Source organism: Corvus kubaryi, unplaced genomic scaffold, assembly GCF_017639235.1.
Source record: "Corvus kubaryi isolate FWS band 111438036 unplaced genomic scaffold, C.kubaryi_AGA036_p1.0 37260, whole genome shotgun sequence".
Lineage (NCBI taxonomy): Eukaryota > Metazoa > Chordata > Aves > Passeriformes > Corvidae > Corvus > Corvus kubaryi.
The window spans coordinates 8,220,849-8,246,561 of NW_024581077.1; the positions used below are offsets into that span (position 1 = coordinate 8,220,849).

The 25,713-nt window shown below is 40.1% G+C and overlaps 1 protein-coding gene across 6 annotated transcripts in view; it reads left to right on the forward strand.

Annotated features, from left to right (window-relative positions):
* Window positions 1-25,713, forward strand: part of TSPAN9 (tetraspanin 9) — a 172,593-nt gene that overhangs the window by 75,474 nt on the left and 71,406 nt on the right. For 3 of the 6 annotated variants that reach the window (XM_042024294.1, XM_042024296.1, XM_042024295.1), the window contains one exon: window positions 2,874-2,953. The exons of 1 other annotated variant lie outside the window; for it this stretch is intronic. In XM_042024294.1, the coding sequence (XP_041880228.1) occupies window positions 2,874-2,953 (80 nt within the window). Of the gene's footprint in view, window positions 1-1,986; window positions 2,954-19,549; window positions 19,607-25,713 lie in introns of those variants that run through there. 2 more of the 6 variants (XM_042024291.1, XM_042024292.1) reach the window with 2 other exon arrangements.

The following is a 25,713-nucleotide window of genomic DNA, read 5'->3' on the forward strand; positions in this document are numbered from 1 at the left end:
GAGGAGGGCAGATTAATTATTTTTGTCATGTACTTTCAATGGGAAGGCAAATATTTATATTGCATTAGTTTTCACAAGTGCGCAGCAATTTTTTTTTCTGTAGGTAGTCTAAGTCAGTGTCAATTTTATGGCAAATCAAAGGGTGCAAAAGCTAAAAAGCTAAAAATACTTTAAAGTACTTGTGTGTTCTCATAATTTTTTGGCTGAGAGCTCAGTTTTGTGTGACAAGTGAAAACCACTGAAAATATCTAGCTGCAGCATTGGTTTGCAGTGGTACAACTTTACACTTCCAGTAAGTGAATTTCAAACAGAAGAGTTTTTTCAGTCTTCTAAATCCATACTCAGACATTTGCCTTGTGTTTGAATGCAAGTTATCCTGCAGGCTCTGGTGTTTGAGGCAGGTACCTGGCCATGACCCACAATTCACTTCTATGGTTTTTGCTGAGAAAGTTGCTTCTTGATAAACTGCTCATGGTGAAGTTTGTATGTGCACCACAGACATGTATAGAAACACCCATTCTACTTTGGTCAATGATTATTTATCTTTTTTTACTTGGGTGTTTTGTGTGTAACTTTTTCTGCTGTCACACACAGTGCTGAGCAGTCATCCTGCAGTTGTCTTTCTGATGGACACATTTGACGCAGGGAGCTTTGAAATGACTTCTGAAAAGCAAAGTGAACCAACATTGTTGATATGGGCTTGGACCTGGCTGTTGTTAAAATCTTATTCTAGAGCAGAAAAGGTGAGGGAGAGATACTGCATGTTCAAGTACTGGGTATTTCATGTACTTTATGGTGGAGGGATCTTTTCACAGAAAAAGCCTGTCAAGAAAGGTACAGCACTGCTTTAGTGTGTTGATGCTGATGTTGTTACATAAAAATTACAGTATTTTAGAGGCTTTTGGCCATAGATACATAAGATTGAATAAATGTTATAGTATTTTTTCAAAGATGCCTGATATAGCAGTTAACAGTGCATTTTAATGTGCATGTGAAGGGGTCAGTTGAAAATTGTGTAGAATTTTGCGTTTCCCAGTAGCTGTATTTCCTTCAGAGTGCCCTCCTAATGTGGTCTCTTTCGTTACAGAAACAAAAGAATAACCTGCATTTTAAGTCTGCTCTAGCTCTTTGCACCACTGGTGGGCTGCTTTTGCGCTTATGACAAAATGACGAATTTGGAAGTACGGGGAGTAGTGACCTGAAGTGTTTCTCTTCCTCCCCTCCAGGCACATGCATGCATATGCGCAGGCACACGTGCACAGCCGTGCCCCCCTTGTTTCAGAGTCCTAGCAGGCATGTTGCCCTACTCTGGGGAAAAGAAATGTGGCATTTGGGTCAGTGTTTCTGGTTCACACACAGCCTGTGATGTAAGATGGCTTATTGCTGCACACAACAAGAATCTCTGATATACTTGTTAAATAGCGTGTAAATAGCTGCAGGCTCAGATCCCCTTACATTTCAGGAGTTTTAAGAATTGTGTGATGACCTCGTAAGAGGCAACAGCTCTGCTTTTCCGGTTCTGGTTAATTATATCACAGGTGATGGTGTCGTGTTATGTGCATGTACAACTGAGATGTGTGCCTAAGCAGTGCATATATGCTGGGTGCCAGCCTATTGCGATTGCTTGTCCCGTGGGATTTGTTTAAGCCAGAAAAAAAATGTAAGTCACTGTTAATGAGCAGAGAGAGGTTAGCACCTGTCTGTCTACTCCATACTTTTTCTGTATTTTAGTGCATCGAAGGAATATCACTGCCTAACGCTTCTAGCGCATAAACAGCTAAACAGTTCCTGACATTTAAAGAGATTTTCTGTTGTGCACTTGTATAGTCAAAGAGTAATTCTAATCCTATTAAAGATATTATGTCATGGAGGCGTGTCCTGGAGGAGAAGGCTTCTGCTAACTGGCCCGATGGAAAGCAGAGGGGAGGGGCGAGCAGGAGGGCGGATTTATTACTCGATAGTTAGGTCAGGGATTTCTGTGGGAAATGCCCAGTGGTTGCAGTTGCCGATGATTTCACGGCAACAGCAATGAAACACAGAGTGCGCTCCGGTAGCTGGTTACTGAATGAGACACTGCAAATGGGTGGAAAGAAAAAAGACAGCGTGTGAGAGAGAGTCAGAGAGACACAGAGAGGGAAGCTGAGAGCAAGGAAAGTGCTCCGGCTCGAGGAGAGTCTCCCAGGTGTACTGCAGAAGCTTTTTGGAAATGGATGCAAGGACCATCTGCTGCCTATAGATTAGAGGACTGTAGACTAGGAGTGCAGAGAAAGAGCTTATGGCTCTTTTTAATAAAAATCAAAGTTCTGCATAACTGATTCATCAAGATAAATCATGAGTGTGCTCTTGCATGGGATATTAATGTATAAATCCATGCTTCAGACAGACAGAGTACAGCCTACATTGCTATAAAAAATAAACCCAGCAACAATGCAGTGAATAAATTCTGCAGTGATTATCTGATTTATGTACGAAGAAAAAGAGAAGCAAAACACAGACAGCTCTTAGCGCACTGTGGCATTTGCAAGGCACTGCATTTAATGCTGAGAGATGCTATACATTAAATCTGACAACTGTGAAAAGAGAGATCATGGAGAAGTCAAGTAGTGAGGATTCTTCAATTCACCGGAGTCCATCTTTGGATAGCAAAGACTCAGATTTTGCTAAACCTTCTACCTCAGGGAGGCAATTTGGTCGAGGTTTTACTGCAGGAGCTTTCTATGGTACAACTGGATCACGCACACAGAGCCACACTGGGGTCGGAACCGGGACCGGCGCTGGGACTGGAACTGGCGTAAAAAGTGAAAAATACAGTGCACCCAAAGGCAGCAAATACGTGGTCTTTTACCTGGATCTATCCTTTGTTTTCCTTTTAGAATTTAAGAAGTGCAACATGGCAAGAGGCTGCCTGTGTTGTTTGAAATACATGATGTTCCTTTTCAATTTAATATTTTGGGTGAGTACTGCCTTTTCAGTTGCCTTCATCTGTTAGTGTATCCTGTACTGCTGCATTATGTGTATGGTGCATCTTTGAAGCAGTACAGTAAGTTCTCTCCTCCCCTCCCTCTCATACCTGCTTGGAATATTTTCAGTGTTAAACTTGTGTCTGCTGGGAAATGCACATGCTTTCTATATCTTTATTGCTACCCGGTTACTGTAGCTTGGCTTCTAATTGCTCAGACTTGCTGTTCTAATGTGCTTTGAACTGGGTTATCTAAGAAAGGGCAGAATTGTTGCCCTTTAAGGAAGACCAGAATTATTGTAGCATTAAAATCCTGCAGTGGCTGGATTTTTGCATTCTGTTGTAATACTTGTGTTGCAAAAGCTGCAGGTTAATTTTTAAGTCTATTTTCATTGTCACCATAAATCTCATTGGCTTTGTGTAAACTTCATTTGACAAACTGCTTTTTCATTTGAAGGAAGTTTTGTCCCATTTCTCCAATTAAAAACAGTATATATCGTGTATGTTCTAACCTCTTAAGGTCTCAGCATAAATGTGAAATGCCTGGAATGGTGAATTAATCTGGATTCAGTTTCAGCTGCAATTGTACACATTGGTGTGTGAAGTTGGAGACTTGCACTTGCTTCTCAGGGATCAAAATTGACTTTCCTCCATCAGCCAAGAGGCGTGAGGAGTTGTAACAATGAATGCCTCAGCAAGCAAGTTAAAAGCGTAATGGCTACTTTGGGCAAAGTATTGTCATGTACAAGGGAGGGAGGAAAAGTTAACTCATCTGCCAGCTAAGCATCCTTCAGTACAGTATTTGTAAGGAAGTCACAGGCTAATTGAAATACTGAGTATGCATGAATATAACCCAATATGAAATGGTTTGCTTAGTTTGAAAGCAAAGGTCACTGCTTTCCTGGTGGTTACAAAGCTTGGGCACGTGAACAAAACCATTCATGGTTGTGATCCAGAAACATACAGTAAGCTTCATAAATAAATGAAAACACCATCCTGGGATTTATTTTGGAAAAAGGGGCATTAGCAGTCTAGTTCAAATAGCTACCTCTGGTGTATAGATATCATTGATCAAATTAGGAGCCTTACTAGCAGGTTCTCTGTTTATCTTGACCCACTTACTGAAATAACCTCTAAGAGCAAGAGTTAATGGGAGATTTGGTACAGTGTTGAAGCGCTCACGCAACAGTGAGCTTTTATCAGCAATAGACAGTACTGCTCCAGTTACTGAACTTGTGGGCATCATACTGAAATAGAAAGATAGAACTGATCACTGAAGAACATCTGATCAAAGTTCACTTACAATTTTAATTTTTTTTCTTTTTCTCTGCACAAACCCTACTAGAAAGTTGCCATAAGTATTTTTGGAATAAATAATTTTAAACATACCGTATTTATATCAAACTGGCTATTTGTCCCAATGCTGCATGACTTTGACACCTTGAACTATTTTTTTTTTCCATATCTGTATGTGGTGACTTTTGGAAAAGCTTTTATCTGGTCTCATTACTCATGTCCTCTGTGATCAGTTGTGTAGGTGTCTCTTACTCCTCACCTCCTTAGATGGAACATCTTTCCTTGACTTTTTTCTTCTTCCCAAGCAGCAATTTTCTTGACTCTGCATCAGACCCTCAGAGTCCATTTTTTCCATTCCTTGAACTTGCAAAAACATTTCAGACTTCATCTGTGTGCTCATCTCTGTCTGCTCAGCTCCCACTGGACTTTTATACAAACACACTGCTGCTTAGGTTAAAACTAGCCTACCATCTGGAACAGTTCTCTAGTGTCCCATGCTGCTTCAGGTCTTACTCTTACCTCTTAATCCCCTTCACACTCTCCTTACCCTGTCTTCTGTTGTGAGGCTTATATTACTTTTCTTTCTGTTACTAAACTTTGTCACTACATCTCTATCTTATACTCTAAAAATGGGGTTTTTGTGTGTGAACTGTGCTATTCAGAATGAAAATGATACTCTGGCCTGGTGAATCTGAGCGATTATTGAAAAATGCTAAATGCAAGATGTCAGGTACTTTTCAAAGTAGTTTACAACAGACCTGATCCTTCAGCCTGGTTTAAATTGCTCAGAAGTCCCCCCTTCTTCACTGTAGCTGTCTTATAGTCAATTTTGCGAGCCAGAATGATGTTCCCATGCATTCTTCCAGTTTTGCTATATTCTTTTTTTTTTTAACTAGGCTATTTTATTGTTTGAGACATTCAAATGAATAACATTATCCTTTTACTCATGGAAATGCAGCTAGAATGAGGCACACCACACTGTATGTGTTCTGTAGTTTGCCACATCTGGCTTCATATCTGGAACCTACAATAGTTCCACCATGACTCTCTGAGAGGTTTTGAGTGTTTGTCTCTGTGTGTGCTCCTTGCTGATGCTGTGCACCCAGAGCATCTCTCACTCCTGCCCTGAACTCTCCTGCTGGCCCAGCTCTGGACTCCCCACACAGCTCTACCAGTGCCCTTCGCTCCTGCCCTGCCCTGTCCTGAAGCTCTCCCTGCTATTTCAGCCCTATCTTTCTTCTTAACCTGCTTTTTCCATTCCCAGGTTTGCCTGTTCTCACTGCTTCCTTCTGAATTTCTGTTAAGAAACCCAAGTCCAAAAACGTGAAGCTGTGGCCTGCTCTTGAGCAGTGACTATCATCTTTTGTAATGCAAGGTGACTTATTTTTAAAGAGAGAAGCTTCATTTTTAAATATGAAACTTCCTGAGCTGTAATTTAAAGCAGAATGAGGCTCCTGCTCTTCAGAGGTGAGGAGACCACTTCCACACTGTTACCATATAAAATGGTGCTTGTGAGATGCTTCCTCTGAAAATGAAAACAGGAGGTGCCCCTTGGCATCCCAGCACACTGGGCACAATTGTCTTGAATGATTCTTAGTGTTGGCTCAAAGGAGAATGTTCCTCTCTAGGAAAAGAGGAACCTTTTTCCGCTATTTCTTCTTAAGGCAGAGAAAGCGACTGGGGCTTAGTCTGTGCCTCATGGGCCAATGAGCTCTACTACTCTTGCAGCCTTGCAGCTAACTCACACAGATTTGACAACTAATTATAGATGAATATTCTATTTTGCAGACATTATTTTTACATACAATGTATTTTACATATTTTAATGTGTATCCATAGATACTTTTACACAATTATCTGTTTTAGGGTGATGGAGAAGTGCAGTGGTCAGTTGATTCTCTCTGCGCTTTGTAGCCAACACGCTGTCACTGTGATAACTGCAACCAAGAGTTGTAGCAAAAATTCAGTGTCTGTGAATTCAATTCATGACAACAAAATACAGCTTTTGAAAATTAGTAGCATGTGTATCAGTTAACCTGGAAGGATCACCCATGAGTTGTGCAAAGCAAATTTATCTCAGTGGGGCCTAGCGGTAAGTTGGAACAGAAGGTGTTTCTCCACCGAATTACTGAGAGCTTCAGGTATTTCTCTGTGCCCCTCTGATTCTTAACAGTTGTTCATGGCCATCTGGCATTGCTTTCTTTTAGAGATTAGGAAAGTCTGAGCTGAGGGTTAAGGAAGCTTATAGTATTTAATTGTGTGGCTAGGATGATGATTTACACTGAATTCATCCTAAGTGCATAATATGTTTTGCAAAGGGACCGGACAACTACAAATGTTAATTGATTTAGTTTGCCTTCAAGAATATTTATGTGCAAACATGCAGAGATTGCAAAGTAGCCGATATCACTCTGCAGAAGAAATAAAGTATTGATTTTTGCTTCTACAGATAGCAGCTAAATTGTCAAGGAAGGTAATCACCAAATAGAAACATTAGGGTATATGTCTTTCTATGGTAGATTTCACTTCATTGTTATTAGAGAAAAGGATTACAATAATTATTTTCACAAAATGTATCAGAAAATATTACTGGTTATAAAAAGGAAATTCTATGAAACATGAATATTTTAAAAAAATTGACTCATGAAGTGAGAATTTCATATGGTCTTAAAAGGGAAATTTTGAAGTGACTGGAATAAGTTATCAAAAATTCACTAGGGAACTTTGCAAGCACTCAGTGGTCGTGGTTACATTTTGGCTTGTTCTGTTAATTTAACTTAGGTTAATGAGTCTGCATACAGTGAAGCATTCATAATAGACATCTTGATAGTTTTTACTGTTGCTTAATTTTAATATAAAATGCATTTAATTAGGGGAGTATATAGCAAGGTTATTAAGTCTGATCTTCTGTGTTTCAAGAAGAGCTAAGGAAAAGCTAAGCATAGGCAAGGAAATCCTTAATGGGGTTTATTTGTAAACTGTTTAATTTTAAACTATTAAAAAAATCTGATAAGAATAATACCTGTGTATTAATGTTATAATTAAAAGCAGAAGTTATAAGCAGAAGTTATAGTTTATCTAATTTAAATGGAGCCGAATTTACAAATCCAGTTATTTAATATTTACTTCCAAAGTAAATTTTGTACTAGGTTGGGAGCATTTTCCTTTTACTGAAATGCAAGTCTAGAAGAGAAAACGATGGGCTGGAAGCTTGCTGGTCCAGCAGGAGCAGCAAAAAGCAAATGCAGCAAATTTTTCACTGATGCTCTGTTATTCAATAATGGATAAAGACTATTGTTCCTGGAGAATATTTTTCTGCCTTAATTATTAGTGCAATTTAATATATAGCAGGAGTAATTAATATTTTTTTTCTGTAGATCACAACCAATATTGTGTGTTTATCAATGAGCATAAAGACAGTAGTACAGCAGCCATTCAGGTCACTTTTACTAAAGTCTCAGATCAGACTAACAGAGAGGGAGCATGTCCATTCTCTGGGTCTGGCTGCTGTCAGAGCTCTTGGTAGTGTAAAGCAGCTAACAACTTCAGAATGGTTTACATAAGGTAAGCCATACTTATTTATGCCAAACTGGAATGAATAATATAGTGCACTGTTTAGTTTGAAGTACAAAGCTTTAATGCCTAACTGAACCTGTTGGACAGACAGTTAAATCATGTGAAGAGACTTTGTCCCTACAAATAACTGAAAATTAATCTCTGAGGTTTAAAAGGGGTGGACAGTTTGTCCCTTATATGAGAACAAAATTGCTAATGACAAACAGCTTTGGAAAGGAAACACATTAAATTTCTGTCTCTTTTGTTGCCCTCCTGCTGGCTGCATTATCTGATATTCCCCATTTTCTGACACAGGGGATAATGACAAGGAGAGACAGTGAGTGACCCTGGGATGCTTGTCTCTTGACATAATAGTGATATTTACTTCTGTTGTATTTTCACTCTGATGACATAAGTGTGGTGACAGTTGCGGTACAATCCTGTGAAAATAAGACTATCCAAAAACAACCAACCAACCAAAAGCAAACAGAAAAATCCCAAACAAAAAACCCCTCCCCCCAACCCATAAAAACCGCACATCAAAAACTCCACAAAAAACGCAAAAGAAACCAACAAGACAGTGAATTCTGGAAAAGCTAATGTTTTCAGTGACATTAGCAGGAGAATTCTTTTTTTCTCTTAGGGATTTGAGAAGCTGTGAAAAGATCCCAGCTATTAGTTTTAGTTTCCTCTCCAAATGGTATAGCACTGTTGGTGTCCCTATGGAAACATGCAGCTCGGTGGGGGAGAACTATTAGACAAACGTTTTAGCATGACAGTGTTTTGGCTGGGAGAAGGAATGGTAATACTGAGTTCAAACAGTGTGGTGTCCTAATGAATGGGATGTAAATGAAGTCCATTTGTAACAGCATGATGACATTACAGAATAATATTCAAACATTATTGGAGACCTGAGACTAGTTTTAATTTAAAATATTGAGGTTTGCTTGAGAGCTGAGTTACACTAGTTAATTCAGGTGGTGACGGCCCCATAACTCATTTTAGGGTCTAAGCTGTTTCAACATGATAGGGAAGACATGAGATACAGCATTTTTTGCAGTGTTCCTCTCACTAACGACTCTTTGCTAACACTATATTTTATTTAGGTTGTTTTGGGGTTTTTTTTAGGTGTGGGGGATTTAAAAATTATTTTGGTTTTCCTTCAGTGTGGAAGCATTTTAATTCTAGCTGTAGGTAGGTGTGAGAGCCATTTGTGTCTGTTATTTTGGATAAACAACGAGTTGATTCATCACTCAAGCAGACTTGTACACAAATGCTATAATGTGGCCTGCTGGACAGTTTGTTCATTTGTACATGAGGAGGTTTATGGTCATTGAAGGTGAGAAGCAGAATAAGAATTTCAAGTTGAAAAACAAATTCCTCCCCTCCAGTTCTCCTTGCACCCTTGTACTCCCAGAGTTAAATCTTTAAATGTATGAGTCAGGTTCTGTTCCTCATATCCTTTGGCTGCATGACATTAAACAAATTTCTTCAGCCTTCTATGTCTCAACTCCCCTAACTTTAAAAAAAAGGATGTATCAAATTTTCATAGAGCAATGGCTTTAATCATGGGGTACAATTATAGTCAGTTTTGAATAAGCATAATAACTGTGATATTTCCTACTTGATTCTGCATTCCTAGACCCATTTCAGTAAGCCACTTGGTAGGGCCTTGGTTAGCAGGGTCCCTTTTTGTCTGCTCCTGCTACCCCCCAGGTAAGTAGGTCTGCAAGAGGCCCATCCAAAGGGGTATAATCTTTCTCATGTGAGTAGAGGATGAGCTTGTAACTCCATTATCTGGCTGTCCAAGGAGGCACCTAATTTGTTTATTTAAATGCTGCTGACACAGAACAAGACCTGGGTAGAAAAGATGGGAGGATGCATTCCAGTTTCTGGAAAGTAAAGTGTGGTTTATTGGGGTTTTGCTGTACACATAGTTGGGATGTTCCTAATCGGTAGCCAAGTCACCACCGATATTATGGAATACTATAGCTCCTCTGTGTTTATAACCTGTAAAGTTACCCAGCTTTTCAGCAACTTATGAAAACTGTTAACAAAAGGAAGAATTCTGCTGTTTATGTTGCGCTTTGCTTTAAATATCTTGCAGAAATAAACAAACCACACTTCTCAAACAAAGGGAAGGGATCTCATATGGCTGGAGGTGTGTTATTAGACGGTGAATGTTTGCTGAACTTGTTGGAGACTTTTCACATAAAACTTAATGTGAGATAATAAATACCACTTTACAGAAATGACTGCAGACACTGAACTGAAAGCCATTTCAGAACTTTCTGACACAAATTAGCTTTAAATCAACTCAGATCTCCATTTAGCTTGGTCCCTTACTGCTTAGGAGCAACTTAAATTGCTGAATTTATTCAGCAGAGACAATTGAACTTCCAGTTGTTTGGAAATTTGACTGGAATGACTGTTCTTTCCTGCTGCCTTTAATGAGCTAGGCCAAAATTCACATGGCTATCAAGCCGCCTTCATTTAACTACTGCATCCAGTATAGCAAGGATTGGGAATATTTGTGGGACTTGCTGCCAGTTTGAATTTTAAAAGTCATCTACAGCTCATCTTCAGTACTGTCTCTCAAAACTTGGTGCCCTGGCCAATGGCTTTATCACTGCTCAAGTAACACACCTAGAGCTAGGTTCTGCACAGGGTTACAGAACACCCAGTCACTGTTTGTTGTTGTCCTTAATCAAGTCACAGCCAAGTCCCTACAGTCTTAGTAACCAATCCAAACCCATCTTTAAGTGTTTGGTTATGCAGTTATCATGCTGGGTCTCTTCTCTCTCACCCAGAACCTTTGTGCTGTCTGGGAACAGAGCTGAGGGTTACCCTTTGGAAAGGGATGGAAGCTGAAGCACAGGAAGACTAGTTTGCCATTTCTTTTATTTCTTTCTTTGCTTCCTTGCGTTTGCTATGTTTTTGTTGTTAAATGTAGGAGATGAGAATTAACTTTTCAGAATCAAAAGAATTAGTAATGTTTAAAAATATTGCTTGTTTTAGTAGGGAGAGAACTCTGTACCCGTGGATTCTGTTGAATCTGTTTGGTCCTCATTTCAAGCTCCTTTTGTTAGTCCTGTCTTCTGACTCTCCTGAATGAAAACACCTTGTACTGTTTGTAATCAATGCAGCAGGGATAGTTTTGAAAATACATTGAACTAGTCTCTACATGTCTTTCTTCCCATATAACACTGGCAAGTCACAAAGCATCAGAGACTGAATTTGTATCTTTTTTACTTCTTTTGTGGATTTCCCCATACTTCTGTTTTATGTGCATTTTGGTACAATTTCTGCTGCTGTAGGTACAAATTATAGGTCTGCAGTAGGAAATGATTACATTATTGTTGATTTTTAAAAGTGTATGACATGTATTGAGAGTTGCAGCAAGGAATATAAACCAGCAGAAACTGGTATGTTAATCACCTGTTACAGAATTATTAATTTCTAACACTGTATTGAGTTGTGACTGATAAGTACTTTTTTTTTACTGAAATAAGAAGGGTTTAATGTTTTAATTTTTTTTTTTTATCATGAAGAAGACTGAGGCAAGACAGTAATGGGCTGTGGATGAAGATAAGATTATGAACAGATGACTATAAGCTGTAGGGGTTCATCAGCTTAACAAATTACCAGTCATTAAGAGGAGGTGCATTAGTTGCTTGTGGGCACATTTCTCCCATGTTGTGGATGTGCTGCAAAGCATGTTAACTTAAACCATGCAGTTTACTCTGTAAGTAATGTATGAAATGGTTAACAGTGGAAGCAGTTAACTTTGAGTAATTCCATCATATATAGTTGTGTCTCTATACCACAACATACAATCACGGAGGCTGAAATGATGCAAAAATGAAGCAGAGGGAAAAGAATTTGCATTGTACTAGTCAATCAAACTTCCTCACCTAATTTGCTGTCTTAGAGAATTGGAAGTTACTAGAGGGGCTACTTCTGAATCAGAGGTTTGTTCTTTTAGGCTTCTTAATTGATGTATTAAGCACACTTTGTTTTAAATAGTGCTGCTGAATACTTAAATTTTGTTAGTAGCTGTGTCACGAAGCATGGATTCTTCACAAGACTCCTTTCTTCCTCTGTATTGCCTTGGAGAGTTTCCAACTAGTTATGCTCTTAAGCAGGTAAGAGAGGTGTCTATGAATAGATTGTAATTCAGAAATGTAAACATCTCTTTTTGTCTCATTTCATAGTAGTTTTAAATTGAATTGATGGTGAAGAATCTCATTATCCTTTACTTCTATGCCCATCCCCCACATTTTCCCTTTCATCAAGCAATTTCTGTGTTCCAAAGTTTCCCGTTTTCTTTTGCAATGTCCTCTGGATGCAGAGACACAGTTAAATTAGAAAAAAATAAACTTCATGTTCTCAATTGCTCTTTCCTTAGAGTTTCAGTTGCCCAGTCTTCTCCATTTTCACTGCTTTAAGGATTTGATATTACATCTGTTGCTATAATCCCAGAGTGCCTTATGACCACTTAATGTATTTATCCTCTTGACACCCTGTAAGTATGGGCCATGCTTTTATCTTCCTGCTACAGATGGAAAGCTGAGACACCAAAACAAAGAGAATGTCTGCATTGGAGCATAGGGTAGAGGGCTGAGAGTCATTAGAGACCAGAACTAGCAAGTTGTCATGGTTTAACCCCAGCAGTACCTTGACACAGCCACTTGCTCGTTTCCCTGCCCCTCCACCCCAGTGTGATGGGGAGGAGAATCAGGAAAAAATTAAATAGGTTGAGGTAAAAGCAGTTTAATAATAGAAATAAAATATAATAATAACAATAGCAACATAATGATAATTGCAATTAAAAGGGAAATAACAAAGAGAGAGAGATATAAATGAAATCCCCAAACCCCCAAGTGATGCACAATACACACCCACTGACTGATGATCCCAGCCAGCTCATCCCTGAGCAGCAATTGGTGGCTCCTGGCTGACTCCCTGCAGTTTATGTACTGAGCATGACATTTTATGGTAGGGAATATCCCTTTGGCCAGTCCTGCCCACGTTCCCTCCCCAGCTTCTTCTCCACCTCCTTGCTAGCTGAACATGAGACACTGAAGAGTCCTTGACTCAAGGTAAGCACTGCTCAGCAACAGGTGAGGCAGTGGCACAGATTGCCCAGGGAAGTTGTGGATTCCCCATCCCTGGAGATGTTCAAGGTCAGGTTGGATGGGGCTTTCAGCAGCCTGGTCTAGTGGAAGGTTCCCTGCCCATGGGAGTGTGACTGGAATTAGATGATCTTTAAGGTCCCTTCCAACCCAAGGCATTCTGTGATTCTGTGTTATCAATGTTATTCTTACACTAAATCCAAAACACAGCACTGTACCAGCTATTAGGAAGAAAACTAGCTTTATCCCAGCCAAAACCACTATAGAAGTCCACATGCAGCAGAGTTCAGCACAGAGAGGCTTGTGTTGAGATCTTCATGGCAGTGGCCGCGAGCTCAGAAATCCTGCCGATCACTTCCCTCGAGCTCAGGTGTCTGCAGCAGTCCTCCTGCACTTTCATTGCCAGATTAACTTGGGCAGAGACAGCTTAAATCTGTCTATATCCATGGTGTAGATGTGTCCTTCTAAGAGACTTGTACAAAGTTAAACTGAAATTGAATCTGGATCCCTGAAGCCCCTGGTAAGTGTCTTAAGCAACAGACCATCTGTTACGTGCTGTGTGCCTTGTGAGAGACTTCAGAGCCAAGCCACCTCAGAACTCCACATGCTTGTGCAGTGTTGTCTGCAGGCACAACAGGTTTAGGACCAGTACAGCATCCTTTTATTTGGCTGTGTACTCTAGAGGTCTGGCATCATGCCACTGACATCCAGAAGTACGTAGAGGAGGGGAAGTTTTCTCATAACACAGCATGAACCCTAAACCTCCCCAGCAACCTGCGAAGTGTCACGGAATTAACTGGAGGTCTCTTCTTGAGATTGTCATCCAACAGATGACAGTCAAGGTGAAGACTTGGCTGTGGGACATATCTCTTTATTGATTACATTGTAATATTTTTTTTATGACTTCAAACCAGAGAATGAAGTATATTCCATAATTAATGAACAAATAAACCAGCATTGGATTTAACACTTACAGAAGGTGGAGTTGTTGCATGGCTGACAGTAACAATTCTTCCTACTTTCCATAGCCCCTCACGCCATACGTGAGTCTTTTACTGTCTGAGCGATGTTTGTGCTAACAGCTTTTTCAGCATGTGGAACGTAGAGGGAACTCTCAGGTGGGATCTTTCCTTGCACTTTTGGCATCTGGGAAGGTGCTGGGGTGTCTTTCAGTGCAGCGCTGGTTTTGTGTCTTACACGGTGCAGTTTAAAATGCGGATAGCTGGAGTTAGGTTTGCTCCCAGTTTATTTTTGTGTTTGTTTAGGCTCTTTTTTCTTAATAGAATACGCCTGTGGAGGTGGCTATGATGTATGATCTTGGTGTGATAGAGCTATCTGTTACTTTGGCAGGTTGGAATCCCAGTTTCTTTGGAAATTTTGAGTTTGTCTTTCTGCTTTTAGGTAGAAGTGGAACCTGATACTGTTGCTGGATTTTCTTCTTGTTTTGTCTCTTAGTCTGTTCTTCCATTTATGGCTTAATTGAAATAAATAATTGTTGTGCTTCATGATTTACTAGGTAATAGTGGTAAGGTTCACCTTATTAGTGGTAGGGTTTCCATGGTTCTGCTTTGAGTATTTAAATTCATGATCCAAATAAACCATAGTGAAGTTACAATTTAATGCTGCTACGTTTGACTTCTGCTATTTTGATTTATCTCCCATTCAGGAGACTCAAATGCAAAATTGGATGTACTGGATCAGACCAAAAGTTTGTGTATCTTGTCTTTTTAAGTGGATGGTAAAAATGCTTAATAGACACTAAAGGAATTGAATGAATTCATGGGACTCCTTTCAGCCATTTATTCAAAATTCTCTGGCAGAAAGTCCATTTGTTTAATTAAGTATTCTGTGAATTTCCTTTTAAGTCTTGTGCTTGTTAATTTCAATAGATGCTGACAGTAATTCTGAAAAACAGTGAACAGTCCTCCATTTGTCTTGTCATTAATTTTTTTTTATTATTGCTGGAATGGGAAGAAAAATTTGAGAAATTCTATTTTAAAATGAGTTTACTGAAAAAGTAGTATTTAGAAGTGCATATAGCATAACATATATTTAGATCACAGAATCATAGAAAAAGCTCTAGGTTGGTAGGAACCTCTAGAGAACATCTGGTCCAACCTTCTGTTGAAGGGAAATCCTTAGTTTGTGTTACCCAGGGTCCTGTCAAGCTCAGCACTGAGTATTTATAGCAAGAGGAATGCCACCATTTCTCTTGGTAATCTATTCCAATGTTTGTTTTCAATTCATTCAGTTTGTTCTCAGTTTTTCTTACAGACATGCCAAAACTTTCTCTGAAGCGACCTGTGCTCGTTCTTTGTCTTGGTGGAACAATGCAGGATGGTCTTCAATTTCTTGAGCTGGGATGACCAAGCCTGGATACAGTAGTCCAAGTGTGGTCTAACAAGTGCTGGATAGAGTGGAATAATCACATCTCTTGATCTGCAGGATACAGTCTTGCCAATGCTGCCTGAGGCTGTATTTAAATGCTTGCACTAATATTTCTGTTGTTCTGTGGCATAGCTTTTAACATCAAGTGTAGAGCAGCAGCATGCACAGCGCTCCATACAGAGTTCAGTGAGATGGAGAAGCTCTGTTGTGAGGACAGAAAGATTTTCTTCCCCACTTCTGAGCATTTGCACTCATATTACATCGCTGCAATTAGACACTCATCCTTTTATTGTTTTTCCCTCCGGACTGCCTTCCCTGGCAGCCTTCCCTGAAGTACACTTCAGCTAAACCACTTCTCCTTCTTTGAGCTATTCAGCAACTTTTGTAGCCCATCCTGCAGCTCTGGCCCTGTAGGTCATGCTCAGTTTTAAACTCCGTCCAGCTTGAAGGTGCGGTTGCTGCAAGTGCTGACAAGAACAGAAACATTGATCTTATCACTCCTCCATCCAAGTGACCACAGTGTGTGATTGTGTTCTCTGGTATGGTGTATTGATTTTATGCATTGCTATATGTGTTACACGGCTTCACAGTATTACCAGAACTGCTGAGTGCTTTTTTTTTGTTCCACATTTCTGGTCTGTTTTTAGGGCTCCTGCAGCCTGGCTAGTGCTTGTATTCTCTGTTACGTTTATTCTTGTTAACAGAGTGTATACCTCTGAATAATGAGATTTTAGGGGTTCATGAGTTTTACCAGAAGGGCAGGGAGTGGGGCAGGTTAATGGTTGTGGGTTTTTCTTTCGTTTGGGTTTTTTAAAAAAACCAAAAAGCTATATTTTTTGGTGCATTCTCATTTTTTTAAATGATACTTTATATTTTAGTCTTACATTGAGGGAGTCTGGGCAACAGCTAAACCTTGAAAACATTGTGCTTGTATGAAAAATAGTCTGTAAAAATAGTAGTTTTTTTAAAAAACGTTTTATTGAAGTGCAGACTGCATGACAGCTCTGAGTGTTTCCCAACAGTGTATCTGTTCTGACATGTGTCCTAGTTTTAGGCCTTTTCCAGGTTCATGAATGCATTTTCTTCAGAGGGCTGTATTAAAGCCCAGCAGTATTTCTTTCAGGATACTTCATCTTGCTTGTCCTCCCAGAACTAGCTGGGATCAAGCATGTTTCCACGCAGTTCTGGAACGTCCGAGAATGCACGTTTCTCACTTAAAAGCTTCTGCAGCTGTGTGTGAGCAGTAATAAATGGTTGACACAAGCCTCTGGGGACAGCTTTAAATGGGTGAACTGTTCCCTGTTTCAGCCGTCTCGGGGATTTTTTTCCCCACTGGTTGGATGCTGTGTTATGAGCCTGACCCAATCCTTAGTGACAGCTTGTCGGGCTGATTAATGCAGACTCCAGAGAATAGCTCTTTGCTCTCTGATTGATTCATTTTACCAATAGAACTCACATTCCTGTAGTGTGAATAATAAACAAGTGATTTAATGAGTACTCCCCAACCTACTCCAATGACATATCCTGATTGAAGCAGCACATGCTTCTGGAAAGCTGAAATACTCCCTGTATGTTACACACTGGAGATCCACTGAATTATACTTCTCCCATAAATCCAAATTAGAAAGTTAAGGATTAATTTTCTTCTGTGCTGTGCCATTAGACACATTATCAGAAATGTCACTGATGTTTAAATTGTTGCTTCTTTCTAATTTTTCTGGTTCTTAAGCAGTGATTTTTTTTGCTCTGTGCTTCCCACCATGAAATGTGTTTCTCATGAAACTACTATTTCTTTCTATTTCTTTGCAGCATTGGGGGCCCCCCCCCCCCCTTTCTTTTTTTTTTAATCTCGGGAGGTGACATGCAAAAAGTGGGAAAAGATTTGTTCTTCCTCAAGGCTGTCCTTATCTGCTGCATTCCTGACGGTGGTGTCCCACCTCCTTCTATGGTTCTGTGTATAACTCTGCGTAGGTATTGGCTCTCCCAGTTCCTGTATCTTGGGAGACTCTCAGGAACATGAAGAAACAGATAGCATCACAGCATTTCAGGAGGATAGGGGAGAGCAGCCAGAGCAGAAAGAAGGAAGAATTTCTTGTTTGGGTCTGGATGGTTTCTGTTTCCTTATTCAAGAAGTCTTACTACTGCAATTAGGAGATCCTGACTCTGGATCTACGAAGAGTTCTTCAACAAACATATTTAAGAGAGATGTGCATAAAATTAATGTGAAAGGAGGGAAACAACACTATTGTAATTCTGCTTACTTGTGGGAATATAGACATAGAAGTATTTTTGTCTTCTAAAGCTTTGCTGTGTGCTTCATAAAGAAGTATGAGGGGAAATTAGAGGATAAAGGCATCCTTACTTTCTTCCCCTGTATTCCCACAGTCTCTTTCCTCCTTTCTTTCTTTTCCTAGGATCCACAGCACACAATTTGTTTCTACCCAAAGTTCAGCTGGACACCTACTGATCTGTTCTCCATGCCCAGCCTTGCTGGTACTAATGTCATATCTGCTCTTTTGTGGTTCAGTGTAGTGGCTTGGAATTTGAGTAACTGAGTGGGGAAGCAAAGATCCTGATGAGGTTATGATCAGGTTTCTGAGGAATAACAGCTGCTGGCTTACTTGCTTTCTTTCCCAGCCTCCACCAGACAAAGCTGAGAGGGTTCATTTGCACTTGTGTGAGGCACCGCTTTTATAAATCTGATAGCACTGTGCCTGTATGCACACAGTTCTCTGACGTGACTTCACATTTTTGAGTGGATGATTGAGAGATGTTTTTCTGTTTTCTGTTGAAAGAAGCTCGGCACCTTCTAAAGAAACTTTTATCTGTCCTCAACTTACTGGTAAAGGGTTCTAGAAGCTGTAATTACAATACTGCTTTAATGACAGTCTCTGGCCTAATTTTTTGCTTCATAGCAGCTTGGGGGATAGAGGAAGGCTTCATCCTTTATTGTTTCTGCCCTATAGTGTCTCTTCTTCTGTCTATTCTTCTGAGACCACAACCTGATGTGACATTCATTTCAGCAGTGGCTCTTTTTGCTGCAGCATCAGCGCAGATTTATGTCTGGTCATTGACGCAATATATTTTATGGGTAGTCAGCTCAAGGTTTTTGGTGTTATAGGATGTGTTGTGGGCAGGTTTAGCAAAGAAAATGTTCAAACCCAGTAGCATGAAAAGGAAAAATAGGCTTATTGAATTATGTCTGCCTAGGATTATATAGACTGTATAGATTTAAGATCTGTCTTAGGGCTGAAATGAGCACTGCTGTGCTGAAACAAAAGGCCGTGTAAAGATTCAGGAGCATATGCTTGAAAGGAAAACACTGGGAGCGCAAGAGTTTGCCACAGAGACATGACAGTGTCATCGCTGTGTTGGATGGACCCTAAATTAGTTTTTCTCTGAAGCATTATTAATCTAGAAATGGTTAAGAAACCCTGATAGAGAACATGACATTACACGGGATTGAGTTTGAGATTGTGCTAATGATAGGTCACAGCTCAGTTCCTTGAGGTAGAGCAGAGGCAGCCTTTTGCCTGGCACTCCAGGAAGGAGGAGGAGGAAGAGGTTACAAATACTTTTGGTTCTCCAGGGTGAAACAGTGGGCACTGGAGAAAGACTGAGTACTCTTGGTCATGAACTGGAATTGGTTTTGAGCTCTTGGCAATAGTCGAGCCCATTAAAAATGCCTTTTTAATAGACTATTGTTTTCAGTAAAGTTTTTATTTTGAAACACTTCTGCAAGCTCTTGTAAAGTCAAGCCTTGTTCTATAGTCTTATCTGAAATCAATTTTTAGAAAATTATACCTGAGCCATCAGCTGCAAAAATAACGCAACAAAATGGGCAACTGAGAAAACCAGCAATTTCAAGTGAAGGCCTGAACCTGAACATCATAATCACAAGTAGGATTTTTGAAAGGTTTCATCACAGACTGGGCTTTGCTGCTGTTGAAGTCAGCTCTCTGAGAGAAGAGTGTTGATGGCCAGTTTTCAAACTCAAATGCCTGGTACTCTATTCAGTGACTGGCCAGATGCTACTGCCTGAGGATTTGTTAAGCTTGCTCTCAACAGCTTGTGACAGAATTCTTTCTATCAGGAAAACTCCACTGTCTTTCCAGCTCCATGGAGAGGAGTCATTTTGCTTAATTATCTATCTATGCTGTGGAGGTGTGTGCTATGGATGCTGTACCCGAGAGATTCCCCAAAAGCTCCTTTTGGAGGTGATTCGGAGGCTATGGCTGAACTCGTTGTGAGGGAGGTGCTGCAGATCAGACAGGTAAAATTTATTACAAGAGCTTCTACCTTGCTACTTTGTAGATGGCTTAAGCAAAGTGTGATGGATCTTAGCTTGAATATTCAGTTTAGCATTGCTGTGCCCGAGTAAGGACAATGATGTTTCCATTTGCAGACTCACAGGGCACGTGGATTTGTTTTAGCATTTTTTACTGTTTTAGTTTTTTTTCTTTCTCATTTCTGTGAATAGAGTTGTCTGTCATGTAGTGGGAGACTTAATTTAAAATGTCCTTGGCATTGAGCAAAAACTGTTACTTGACGTAGTTGCTGTTAAGTCACATGACTCCAAGTTATCTCTGTTTAAGGTGTTAATTAGGAGAGAGTTTTAAAAGTTGTTTTCAAAGCCTAGTCACTCAAATATAGCAATGGAGATAGAAAATACGTTTCAGCTGACAAATGACATGAGCTTTTATTTAACAGTTCTTATTCAAAGGTACTGAATTGGGAAGACCTGCTTAAATGAATCCATTCTTCTATCTTCAGAATAGTGGGGTTTTGTAAAAGAGATTCCTGCTCATTTTGGACTGATATGCCCATGTGATCCCATGGCAAAAGCATAAAGAGCTCCGTTTATTCATGACTTCATGGGGACTTTCCACAGTGAGTGCAAGCCAACAGCGCAGGAACACTGCCATAGCTACCACTGAACTGGAGCCTTGAGGCAATTTCTTTACAGAGCTTTCTTTTAATAGATTTGCTCACAAAAAGATGCCTGGTGATGCTGCCTTCCAAATAGGTTTGGCATACACTGGCAGAGCATGAAAGCATCTTATCTCTGCTCCAGATGAAAAACCTTGTAGTTTTTTATTTTCCAAAGCAAAAACTGGTCAAAAGTGAGAAGAACCCAAGGACCTGGCAGATACCGTGTTTACTTTGTGGCTATGTGCAATTCACTTTTTACTGCTTCCTTTCCTGAGCATAAGTCAAATTAATAAATCAAGTCAAGACTCACCAGTGTTGCGGGCAGAATGGGAGCTTCAGACAAAATGTATTAAAGAAGCCCTCCTGCTGAGTCACGAGGTGCAGAAAGGATCCTCCTGCTTTCTAAACCCCTTCTCAAAGGGGTGTCTTAGTGCGGCTGGAACCAATCTTGGCCCCAGACTTTGCCAACAGTTTATTCCTAAAGGATTATATAGGTGTTATTGAACCTTTATAGAACTTTGTCCTGCAGGATTAAGGATAGCAACCCAAATATCTCTATTTATCTGTCTGTATAGATATAAAATAAATTATTTATTTCAACTTACTATGATAATTATAATGATCAGACTAGAAGATCTTAATCAGGATAGGTAGCTATAACTACTAGTATAGTGCGCTATTTTTGGAGCAATGTTGAAGCAATTATATTAAGTTAGTAAAACTAATTATTAAGTAGAGATTGATGTTTCTCACCTATGCTGATGACTGTGGGGAAGCCTCTTTTGCTCAGCCTTGAGGAATAACCTTGAGGAGCGTCTGCACTCAAGCGAGGAATTTCCACACACACACTTGGAGAAGGAGCGTGTTACAACGCTCTACAGTTAAAAAGTGGGAATGGATTTTAACAGTATAAAGTGATTGACTGTCAGTCCTATGTCTCTAGGCCAGCTGTGCCAGCTCAGCATCTTTATTTAAGTTGTAAGTAGTATCACTTCTTGGTTCCTTTATCAGGTACTTTATCAGGTACGTTTTTCTTCCTCACAGTGTTTTACTTTGGGGTTGATGAGTCTGACTGGTTTCAGCATTCTTCAACACCAAAAGCAGCATGGCATCCCTTTCTCCATTCACCACTGATAGCTTTGCAAATAAAAATGTTTAAGCTCGTTTTCCCCTGCTCTAAGCAGAGCATCCTGCTATAATGAGAAGCCTAATACTTCCGTGTGCTCCTGACAGGGAAACTAACAAAAATCCAAGGTGAAGATAGGGACAAGGGGTGTTAAGACACCTTCCTTCTTCAAATTTCAAAGCCCTTTATTGAGGATTACAAGGCACCTGAGGCTTTGACTGTCTTAACAGGGCCATGCAGGAGGACGCGTCAGACCTGAAATCAGCACTGTGTATTTCTCTTCTAGTCAGACCCTCTGTCTGCTCTAGATCATCTCTCTGCTTTTTTGTCCTTGTTTATTTTTTCATGTAGTTGTAATGACCTCTGAAGTGGCAGGCAGATGAGATGACATTTTATTAGCTATGCTGTATGTGGTCTAAGAGCTGTATAAAAGTGACACGTAATGAAGCCATTTGTATCTTGCAGGTGTCCAGCTCTCCCAGCCCTGTGAGACATGCATTAAAATTCTCAGCGATGGAATGCCACAGGGTACATACCTCATATTTAGGAGAGCTCTGGGGAAGGGGATTTCTGTGAGTAATTCAGGAGAGGGAGGTGACAACAGCTTTTTACAGGTCCCTGTGCTTAGTTGCTGTATGAGGCAAACCTGTAGTCAGATAGGGCTGACCCATGAGTGTTACCTGCACACCCTATGTGGCTCAAATGTTCTAAGCTGGCCACCTGTGATGCACATAGTCACATCTATTGATTTTATGACTGAGGTAACTTGGAGAGCTTTTAACTTTTTGTCCTTTCAGTGCTTCTCCAGCTCAGAAGCAGATCTGCTTCTGATTCACAGAAACAGTGGCTTTGTTCAGTCAATGAGACCCTGCACAGTAGAGCAGAACTTGCCTGCCAAAGTATTGCTATTAGTGAAAGTGTGACAGAAGAAAATAGCTCAGTTTGTCTCTAAAACCCAGGGCTGATACTTCAGGATTCAGAGTCAGCAGAAAAACCGCCACATAAAACTGTATTTGAAAACTGCAAACCAAACATGACTGATGCAGAAAAAATTGAGATGTAATGTAACACTGGACCTCCCTACTGCTTTTTGACATTGACTTTTGGAAACGAGCCATGCTCAATGCAAAACACTGGGGAGTATGAGTGGTTTAAATTTTTGATGCTCAGGACAGAAAATCTATTTGCTTGAAGTGGAAAATAGAGCTCCCTATAAGAGGTATTGTGTGTCATCACTGCCATCTGAAATAATTTTTTCTTGGTAATTATAGTTTTCTATCTAGGAGTCAGATCTGGCACTAGAAAATACCTGCTTTTTACTGACTTGCAGTCAGGTTTTTGCTAGGCTCGTGGGAAGTTTGAAGTAAGTGAAAAATTGATAGAGGAGCTGTAGAGACAAAAAAACCTATCTTAAACCTGGGTCCATAGTATGTACCTGCCAGCCAAGAAATTAGTCCTGGGAGGATGCTTTAACTTGTACTATTCTGTCTGTCTCTGTGGCTCTACTATTCCTCCTGGGACCCTGCAGGTAACCTAGCATGGAGCACGGTGGGGCTCTGCCTGTGCTGTTATATGCAGAAGTACCATCTCAGGGACACCACTCAGCAACTGAGGTTCTGCTTGATGAGATTCTGAGTTAAAAGACAGTAAAAGGTGCTCCCAGCAGCTGCGTGTTTGTGATCTGAAGTGGGAAATGCTTCTCCATATATATTTACAGATGGTGAGTGTTAGAGAGTGATTTATGGAAGAACTAAGAATTGAAACCATATCTGCAGAGGTTTGATTAAAGGTCCTGTCTGCAAAGCTGTTCTTCCTCCCCATAGGACCTCTAGATGATGATGGTCTTTCTTGGGTGTTACAGATTTTTCGAGTCAGTAATTCTACAGACACTGTCAATAGTCCACAAGGTCTCCTTTCTGAGGGACACTGAATCCAAAATGATCTGTAGAGTTGGTGGAAACGTAATGGCTCTTGAAAAGTATGTCTGTGTTGGCCCTCTGGCTTTCCTAGCTGGAGAGGAGGAGAGGAATTGCAGGAAGGGGAAGCAGTAAATCTGTGTCTCCACAGCAAACAGAGTTTGTGATAATTATGTTCTGTGAACACAATAGAACAGTTAATTGTAAATGTTGATTTCACTTGAAATGAGAAAAGGACTTGAAAGGTGAAGGGAATATGAATTACACTCAGTAAATCCTTCCAAAAGACAGCTGAACTTCACATGCTGATTACTAGGGTCTGTCTTGACCCTCAAACTTGGCGTTCTCAACCTTGGTGAATGGTCTTTGTCTTTTAGGAATCTGCAATCCAACCCCTCCACTCGTCCCCAGTGTAGAAATTTACTGTATTTTTTATTCTCCTGGCTGCTGTTTATCATTAAACAAAACACATACTCATCAGAAAAAGTGAGCCAGAGCTGTCGTATTCTTGGAGGATGGCTAATGAGAATGGGGTTTTTAATTACAGTGGATCATTACTACATGGAAACTGACCATCTGTTAGAGGAGAGTACTTGTGAAGGAGAGAAAAAGGACATAGTGTGTACCTTTCAGTGAGGATGCTGCTCACTGATAAAATACTAATATATGTTAGCCAGGAGGGCTTTGGAAGTTTCATCCTGTTGCTCTTAGTAACTTAGTTGTCCTTATGAAAGGAAGTTTTCCTCTGCATGCTTCCCAATAATGCATGCTGTCCAAGCTGACCCAAGTCCTCATGCTGAAGCCTGGCACTTTGTTAAGTTCTTGCAGTTTTCTTGCTTCCGTGACCATTTTGTTAGAGGTCCTTAGGCCAGGGTGGAGGACTTACCCTTCTGCTTTTATGCTCCATGAAGGTTTATGGAATTGGTGTCACTGGAAAGAAGTCTTGGGAAGCCACAAATTCTCAAAGCAAGTGCACTGAGGTTTGGCAGTGAATTTCAGATGATGTAACATGAGGCTGTCATGTGGCCTTCAAAAGGGACGAAGACTGCAGAAGTGAAGCGGGAATGCTCAGCAAGCATTTTGTCTGGAAAGCAATCAAAAAAGGCAGATTGCTGTAACTTTAATAAAGTATTCATTAGTATTGGCATTAGTGTTTTTAAGAAGTAAAATTAAATTACTGGATTATTTTAATGATGCTTGCAAATAGCAACATGGTTGTGTGTGTATGTGAAGATTCTGTGTGCAGTGGTGTACTCGTTACAAGATTTTGCTCCAAGAGAAGTTAGACCTTTCTTTCTTGCACTGATAGTAATGCAGGAGTGATGGAAGGTAAAACTTAGCTTCATCTGTTGCACTTCCTTGCTGAAGTAAAGGCATTCCTCTGAGAAGGCCGATTCTCCATATGTGCATGATGCTGCAGAGAAGCTCTCCTCTACTTCACTAACTGTTGTTAATGAATCCATCCAGTTAGCCTGTTCCCTGAAAAGTTCATGACCATTCCCTGTCTTATTCTCTTCCACTTTTTCAGGCCATGCATAAGGGTAAGTCCTGCTAAGATAATCTGTATCCTGGTTGATTTGTCTATTTTTTGCTTTTCAGTGCAGTTTTCTGTTGAATTGGGGGCTAAGATATTTTAAATTGATGATGTAAACTATTTTTGATCAGATTAATAATATGGTAGGAATCTGTCATATTGCTGCTTGCTGAATATCTTTGGCCATTGTCTTTGCTAACTCTAATTGGAACTGTTGTACCAACACCTTTCTTGATCTATTTAGAGCCCATACCTGTTGATGGTTAGGAAAATGAAAGGGAACTTCTAGGCGCCAAAGCAATAGTGTTGTACTGTGGGGGAAAGCAACTTTCCTTCATGACCTGTGATCTCAGTACTCACTGAAGCAAGAGATCTGATTGCCCATATCTTAGGATGCAGAGCAGCACATCAATAAAATTCATACTGTTTTTCTGTGTTTGTGCACATCATCCTAACTGATCTAAAGGAAAAGCAAGGCTCTTTAATTTCCAGTTTGCATATTCTGTTCAGTCCTCTAATTGCTGAAAGCAATATTAAATACTTTAGGGAGAAGGTCATTTATCAGGGAGAGGAGTTTTGGGACTACTGAAGAATTAGGTTATCTTTACATTATGAAACCACAGTGTCAGAATTAGGTCACTATTTCCTTTAATGTCTCTGTAACTGGCTGAAAAATTTACAGAAAATCTATGATAGCTAAGGGTGTGTTATTTATGAGACAGGGAAGAGCACTTGGTTTTCTGGGTTGATACTGGTCCAGTGCACTGCTAAGGGATGCACTGATGCTGCACATCACTCAGGTGTATCAGTAAAGACACTTGTAAAATCTTTGTAAAAATGATGCCTCAAATAGTGTTTGGGGGCCATCTAGC